Here is an 8,187-nt window from a genome sequence, read left to right as displayed (position 1 = left end):
GGTTTTGAGTAATGAACAAGGCTGGGAGTTTTTAAAAGCCTCAGGAATCTTTTGCAGGTGTTTAGAGTTACGTCGTTGATTCAGATGGTTAGGTTAATAACTTGTTTAGAGAACCTTTTCATGATATGCTAATTTTTTGGGACAGGCATTTTGGGTTTACATGAGCTGTATGCCATAATCATCAGTATTAAAACAATTAAAGACCTGAAATATTTCAGTTGGTGTGCAATGAATCTGAAATATATGAAAGTTTCATTTTTATCATTACATTATGGAAAATAATGACATTTATCACAATATGCTAATTTTTTGAGAAGGACCTGTAAAAGACAGATCACAGCTACCTGATGAAACTTATCCATGACTGAGTTCTGCCTCACAGTCTTTGATTAGTTCCTGTGTAAAATGACTTGTTTGTGTTTGAGCAGGTACCTGAGACAGTTGAGGCCTCTTCCAGCTTACTGGCACCAGACCGTTGGAGTTGGAGCCAGATGATGTAGAGGAGGTGCTCCTTGTTACAGCAATCACCTGTGCCTTTCCATTTCGACCAGCTGCAGTACGTTGATCACCATATTTATGGCCTATAATTGGCGTCTAAGAGCACAAAACAAGTGAGCAATAAGATACTGATATTATTTTTCAAATGTGATTTAACTGTTTTATTAAAAATGCTGACCTCTGAGATGTCAAAATAGAAGTCCAAAGTCTTGCCAGGTAGCTCCTTAGAGGAGTTGTTAAAGATGCGTGTGAATGCAATCTCTGGTGAGCCGCAAGATTCTGAACTGTAGGAGCGCTGCACGTCGTCTGGCACAACGAGGCTGGCTGAACGAGACACCACCAACTTCAGGATGTTTTGGGCCTCTTTCCAGTGCGGGCTCTGGAACAAAAAACAAAGTACTGTCATTCTATACCAAGAAAACAAGTGGTACATGGGCCTCTGTAGATTTCTCCTTTTGGCTGTTCCCTTCCTCAGGGGTCGCCACAGTGAGAGAACTTTCACCAGCCTTTGGCAATTGTTTTACACTGGATGCCCTTCCTGATGCAACCACAGACCACCGAGCTACCACAGCCCTCTGTGTGGAGCAGAGAGCTGCCATCTAGCTTGCCCAGCGGAGCAGAGGCTTAAGGGCCTTGCTCAAGGGCCCAGAGTGGGGTAAATGAGGGTGGAGGCAGTATTTTTTTTTTCTTTTCATTCATTCAACCTTTATTTATACAGGTTAGTCACATCGAGTCATGAGGACTCATTTACAAGAGAGACATGTTATAAACAAAGAACACAGATGAGGTACACACAACAATAAACAGCCATAAAATGCATATAAAATGAAAACTAAATACAAAGTAGTTATAAAACACACACACACCAAAAAAAAAAAAAATCTAGCTACATTATGAAACGAGGTAAAAATGCAAAAAACAGGAACACGTCTCCGTTAATTTTTGCCAAGAACTTAACAGTTGTTTAAAATCCCTTAGAGTGGTCAAGGTCGAGAGCCTCAGATCTTTTTGCAAGATATTCCAGAAAATAGGAGTGGAGTAAGAGAAGGTCCTTTTGCTGAGTTCAATCCTCACTGAGGGGACACTGCAGGTAATGTCATTTTAGGAGCACATACTGTAGCTGCACTGACAACGTGACATGTAGGAGGAGATGTACGAAGGCAGCAGACCAAGAAGTGATTTAAAGATGAAAATGTACCAGTGACAGAGCCTGTGTCAAGTTAATGAGGACCAGTTAACTAGTGAATACAGAGCAGGATATTTACAGCCAGTTATGAATCTTAGCGCACCGTGACAGACAGCGTCCAATGTCTGCAGGGTGCTTGTAGGGGCGTTCCAGTTTTTCCCCGACATAACTTGCCATGGTGGGGCGCTCATCTCGTCGATGATGATGGTGGTGGGGGTGAGTTTGGTTTGTGACAGGGCGGGGCACTTGTGTATAATCCACAAACACAACAGGAACACCATTCATAGATGGTGTATTGATGTAACAGTCAGCAGGGGGATTTGAACAAGTTACCTTTTGATCACAGTTCCACTTTAACCTCGACACCACCAAAAAAAATCGGTTCAGACAGCGTGTGGCTGAGGTGTGTCTGTCTCTCTCCTCTCCCACGCTCTGCTCTAAAATTGTAAAACTGTTGGTGCAAACAGCATGCGGCTGTTTCTGTGTCCCCCACCCCCCTCTAAAACTGTTGATTTAAACAGCGTTGTACGCAGCTTAGGACGTGTCTCTGTCCGTCCGTCCCCCCACACCCCCACAAAAATCCCGAACGAGATGAGCACCCCGCCATGGCACGTTATCTAGGGGAAACACTGTTCTGTCTAATGTACAATCTTCCTAAAGAATCTTAATAAATGACTGTGTGCACCAGTCCAAAGTAAATGCATATGTACAACACAGTCAATAAACAGAGACTGACAGGAAGTCAGTGCAGAAAGTTCTTAAGGCAGTTAGTAGGAGAGATCATATTGCTCCAGTTTTAGCTTCTCTCCATTGGCTCCCTGTCAAGTCCAGAATTGAATTCAAAATCTTACTTCAAACCTACAAAGCTCTCAACAATCTAGCTCCATCTTATATTTGAGATCTTGTTGTTCCATATTTTATTAATAGAGCACTTCGCTGTCAGACTGCAGGCTTACTTTAGGTTCCTAGAGTTTCCAAAAGCAGAATGGGAGGAAGATCTGTTATCAGGCGCCTCTCTTATAGAACCAACTTCCAGTGTCTGTCCGTAAGGCTGACACATTGTCCAGTTTTAAGACTGGGCTTAAGACTTTCCTTTTTGCTAAATCCTATAGTTAAGACTCTGGCAGCAGCATTTTGGATCAACTGAAGATGTTTTAAAGAAGTATTTGGACACCCAGATAATAAGGTGGAAGAAGAACTCTGTAAATACCATTCTTTCTCTGAGCGCATGTACTGGACCCTGTAACAATTTAGTATAAATGTAAGTAGTTACTCAAGCATATATTGCACAAAGGACATAAGATAAGATAGAACTTTATTGATCCTGCAGGAAATTGTTGTGCCAGAGTTTCTGTACAAAGGAACATACACAAGAAATCACACATAAAAAAAAAAAAAGCAAATAATATAAAAAAATACCAGATAAAATAAAAATACCAGAAATTAAAGCTGCAAGCAGCATTGGAGGCCCTCGCAGTAAAGCACCGCTCCGGCCTTATGGCAACCGCGGGACCTCCAGCTTGTCCACCCAGTCGCAATCGCGCACATTCTCAAGCCAACCCCACACACGTTCACCACGGTGCGCATTTCCCAAATCTTCGACATCACCTTCCGTCCATGTCATTACTTGTCCAGCTGCAGGTCTTACAAGTATAGTCGAAATCTGACCTTCCAGACAGGAGTTATGGTGACTTCCTGTTTTGTTGCAAATGTTTGACAAGCACCTCCTTTATGCTTTTCAACATGTCATGTGTGGTAATCAGCAGTTAGCGAACAAAGTTTCAGTCTAATATCTTGCACAGTGCGAAGCTGGAAGTGTCAACCAATAATCAACAGTTTTTTCTATGAGTAGGTGGGGCTTAAGTGATGTCACGAATCAACAATACCTATGTGTCTACAAGTGCTCACTGATGAAGCACAAAAAAATCAGGTTCAGATTGAATGATGTATCACTTAGATATAACTGTTGGAATAATGTAGGGGGCGCACTGGAGTCAAAAGTTAAACAACAATACCAGTGTGTGTAGAAGTGCTCACTAATGACGTACCCAAAATCTGGCATAGATTGGATGATATATCACTGAGATATTAGAGTCAAATGTTAAAGAACAATACCAATGTGTCTAAGTGCTCACTGATCACGCACAATAAATGTGGTACATATTGGATGATATTTCACTGAGATATAACTGTTGGAATAATGTAAGGGGCGCACTCGAGTCCAAAGTTAAAAAACAATATGTCTATAAGTGTTCACTAATGATGCACCCAAAATCTGGTTCAGATCAGATGATATATCACTGAGATATAACTTTTGGAACAATCAAGGGGGCGCACTTGAGTCAAATGTTAAACAACCAAACATATGTATATAGAAGTGCTCACTGATCATTCCCAACAAATCTGGTGCAGATCGGATAATATATCATGGAGATATAACAATTTGAATAATCAAGGGGGGACACGAGTCAAATGTTAAACAATACCAATGTGTCTAGAAATGCTCACACATGACACACCCAAAATCATTTGCGGATAGGATGATGTATCAATGAGATATAACTGTTGGAATAATCTAGGGGGCGCACTAGAGTCATATGTTAAACCACCATATCAATGTTTCTAAAAGTCCTCACTGATGACGCACAATAAATCTGATGCAGATCGAATGTTGTATCACTGAGTTATAACTGTAAGAATAATGAAGGTGGCGCTGTGGAGGCTATTGGCCACTTATCATGGATACCTGTTCAAGGGGCGGATAATGATCGATCATAGTGATTTTGGTACACCTCGGCTGAAATCTGTGTATTTTAGAGCCAAACGTATTGCAACGGTGTCACTTCTTAATTCGCCACGCCGACACACCCACATCCTCAAGCAAAAACGGTTTGCGCTTTAAATCAAGTCAGACCGTATTATTTGTCTTCTAAAACAGGCTCATCCTGATTAGGTCAATCGTGTCAAAGAGGGAGCATTCCAAGTTAAAAAAAGAGACTTCCTGTTCCAAGGGGGCGGGGCTTTGATTACGTCAAAATATGACCACAGTGGATCGTCAGACATCCAACAGGGATGAGTCATGCCAAGTTTTGTGCATTTTGATCTTTCAATGTGAAAGTTATAGTGTTTGGAAATTTATGGCGTGAAGCGAAACTTTGAGGCCTGGCCACGCCCATTTAACATCAACGAAAACGCAAGCTTTAGATAACCTTTACTCTTCAATGTCTTAAGGGCATATCAACCAAGTTTGAAGGCAATCCTTCAAAAATCCTAGGAGGAGTTTGTTCAAATTCGCAATTAGAAACGCCCAAAAATGACCATTTGACCCAAAATGGCCGACTTCCTCTTGGTTTTGGACCAGGGCTTCAAGAGACTTTTTCATAGGTCCTGAGAAGATACAGACGTTCACCGAGTTTCAGAATTATCGGTCAAAACATGGCTTGGGGCTGAGAATTTAAAATATTCTAGGGGGCGCTGTGGAGGCTATTGGCCAATTATCATGGCTTCCTGTTCAAGGGGTGGATAATGATCGATCATACTGATTTTGGTGCACCTCGGTTCAAAACTGTGGAATTTAGAGCCAAACGCATGGCGACGGCGTTACATCTTATTTCGCCACGCCACGTCGCCCACATGCTCCACCCAAAACTGTCAGTGTTGGAAAGCAGGTTACACCAACATGTCTTCGGTCACTGGACACACTATCATGCTGATCAGGTAACAGGGGTCAGATAGGGATCGTTCAAAATAAAACTTTATACTTCCTGTTGTCAGGGGGCGTGGCTTAAGTGATGTCATGATTTGACCATTCAGTCTTTTGTTTTTCATGGAGAGATGTCAAACTTTGAGGTCTGGCCCCGCACCTTCAGCATGCTCCGAAACGAACCGTTTAGATAACTTTGCGTCCCCCATGCCTTTTGACCAAAATGGCCAAGTTTGAAACCGATTGAGCAAAATTCCTAGGAGGATTTCGTTCAAATGCAGAGGCTGTAAACCGCCAAAAAGGTGTGAAAATTGGGCCAGCATTCCAAAATGGCCGCCTTCCTGTTTATCGTCCAATGTTGGGGCCAAAGGGTTTTCTGTGCATCTTGGAGAATTGGACAAGCATACCAAATTTCATGTTTCTATGACAAACTAAGGTTAAAGCGGAGGGTATTTTGAAAATTTCTAGGTGGCACTCTTGAGCCTTTTCTGTTGCAATTTTTGCCACGCCCTTAAAAAATATAATTTTTCACCAGTTCTGATGTGTCCGCCAAATTTGGTGAGTGTTGGGATATTCTAAGGCCCCTAAAACACCAATTCATTTGGTGGAAAAAATTGCAGCTCGGGCCTGAACAGAGCGATTACAATAGGCCTTCGCAGCGCTTTGCTGCTCGGGCCTAATTATGTACCCTGCAATGGTCACACCAACAATACCAAAACCCATTTTTGCTACTGGTTTCTAACAAACAAACAAAACAAAACAAAAAAAAATCCAAAACTGTAACTAATCATTAACAAGATATTGGTTGTTTTTTTTTAGTGCCCACTGTCAATATACAAGCTTTTTGCAAGTATGTCTGTGTGTGTGTGTGTGTGCCTGCGTGTGATAGTCCGTCTCATGTTAAATATCTCAACATGAACCACTGGATGGATTCTAATAAAACTCCCAGACATAATGTAATTTTACATCTACAACTGATTACCTTTAGAAGTCAGCCCAATTCCGTATGGCTGCTACAGCTGAACATCCTTAGTATCCACAAAAGTGACCATCATTCAGTCAAATCTACAGATACAGAGCTAAAATTTGGCAAGGTAGTGGCCAGTGTTTCCCCAATGGCCCTGAATGTATGTTTCGTTTCAACAGAGGCTTTCAGTTTGCAACTCTTCCATAAAGCTTAGGCTGATGAACAACGCAGGCAACAGTTGTCATTAGACAAACATCTTCAAGTGATTAACTTTTGGAGATAATCCAGCTCAAGAAGGCTGCCACAGCTAACAAAACTTAGCCAACAGAATTTTTTTTTAAATTAAATACATACTTCAAGCACTAAGAGATCTCGTGAAATTTTGTAGTATTGCATGAGATTGTGCATTGTGTTATTTTTAAGGTTCAACTAAAACAGCTATAATTTTGTCTTTTATCAAAGAAAAGTCATCTAAAACTCGCAGTAAAGATAAAAGCAATTTGCAAACCTTAAAATCAGTTTCAAATTTAACATAAGGAACGACTGAAACATTTTTCAAATGTATCTTTGTTACCAAATTTGGCACAAAGCTTACCTGAACATATTTGCCAATGATCTTCATGATCTCGAGGTTGAACAGTTTGACAGGTGCTGCTGATAAGTCAATATGACTCAAAAGGCTATAGATGATCTGCAGCAAGGACTGCTGCATGTAGGGAAGGCCTTTCTCCAGCAGCTAAGAGACACAAACAACCAAATATTTATCATCAACACTGATTTTAGTGAGTAACAAAGAAGTCTGATATATTCTCACATACCTCAGCCAGGTAAGTGACCAGGTTTAAGGTTTTCTCAGCAAAGGCATCATTGAGGTAACGACAAACCACATTGATCCAATTGGTGCAGTCGCGAGAGTAGCTGTGTGTACTGTACAAGCTCATCATGTGGGCCAGATTAGAGAGCGTGGCTGATTTTTCATCTGCACACACTTTGGCAATCTTATCAGCTGTCTCCTTGCAAAAAGGCGTGGGGTTGTCAAAGTGCTGGATGAGGTGTGGCAAAAGGCACAGGATATTCAAAGGAAAACCTGTGCACATGTATAAACAAGAAAATTAACATATTATATAAATTTGAGTTGTTGGTTTTATATTAATCGTGTCAGCAGTACGTACCTGTCACTTGTGTGGGGTCTACCAGAGTGTGTCTGGAAACACTGATAAGCTTGCTGAGCAGGTGGATGGTGAGCTCCTGTGTAGAAGCAGAAGTAAAGCCCTTTAGGAAGAGCTGCAGCAGACCAGGGAAGTTGTACCACTTCAACTTAGCCTGGATCGTCTCCAAACGTTCTCTGCTGTCTGTGCGATCCAGAGGAAGCTGGCCCAGCAGCTTGTTGAGGAGCCGCAGTGCCAGCAGGTACTCAAACTCATAGTCTGATTCCAGCAAAGAGGTGGCAATCCAGAAGACAGTGGCCATCAGATTTGAGGGGTCAACAGGCGGGACGGTGTCTCTTCCTGGACTTCCTCCTCCTCCTAGTGATGATAAGCTCTTTGTGCGCAGCAGATTTGCATGACTATCGACGCATCGGTCTGCCACATCCAGTGTGTTGCTTCTGCGTCTGTCTGCTTTTCGCTCTCCAATCAGGCTGGTCCGGAGCGAGCTGCTCCGAGCATGGACGTAATGGATCAAACCCCCACTGTTGAGATTAAGCTGGCCCGTGCTTTTTCTGTTTGCGGCAAACTTAACTCCAAATAAGTGCTCACTGGTAGAGCTTCTATAAAGAAAATAATCATTTATCAGTTAATATCACTGTGAATGATTATATATATATATATATAT

The 8,187-nt window shown here is 41.8% G+C and overlaps 1 protein-coding gene across 1 annotated transcript in view; it reads right to left on the bottom strand.

The window, feature by feature from the left end:
• fryl (furry homolog, like) overlaps positions 1-8,187 on the bottom strand; it is a gene marked incomplete at its 5' end in the record, with an annotated part of 218,864 nt that overhangs the window by 27,495 nt on the left and 183,182 nt on the right. Inside the window, 5 exon segments of the mRNA XM_037674389.1 lie at positions 433-594; positions 677-877; positions 6,950-7,090; positions 7,173-7,441; positions 7,527-8,122. Coding sequence (XP_037530317.1) covers positions 433-594; positions 677-877; positions 6,950-7,090; positions 7,173-7,441; positions 7,527-8,122 — 1,369 coding nt within the window.

Source organism: Nematolebias whitei, chromosome 3 (genome assembly GCF_014905685.2).
Source record: "Nematolebias whitei isolate Nwh7 chromosome 3, NemWhi1, whole genome shotgun sequence".
In the NCBI taxonomy this organism is placed as follows: Eukaryota; Metazoa; Chordata; class Actinopteri; order Cyprinodontiformes; family Rivulidae; genus Nematolebias; species Nematolebias whitei.
Note: the sequence above shows the minus strand (reverse complement) of the source record. Positions and strands in the feature narration are given on the sequence as shown.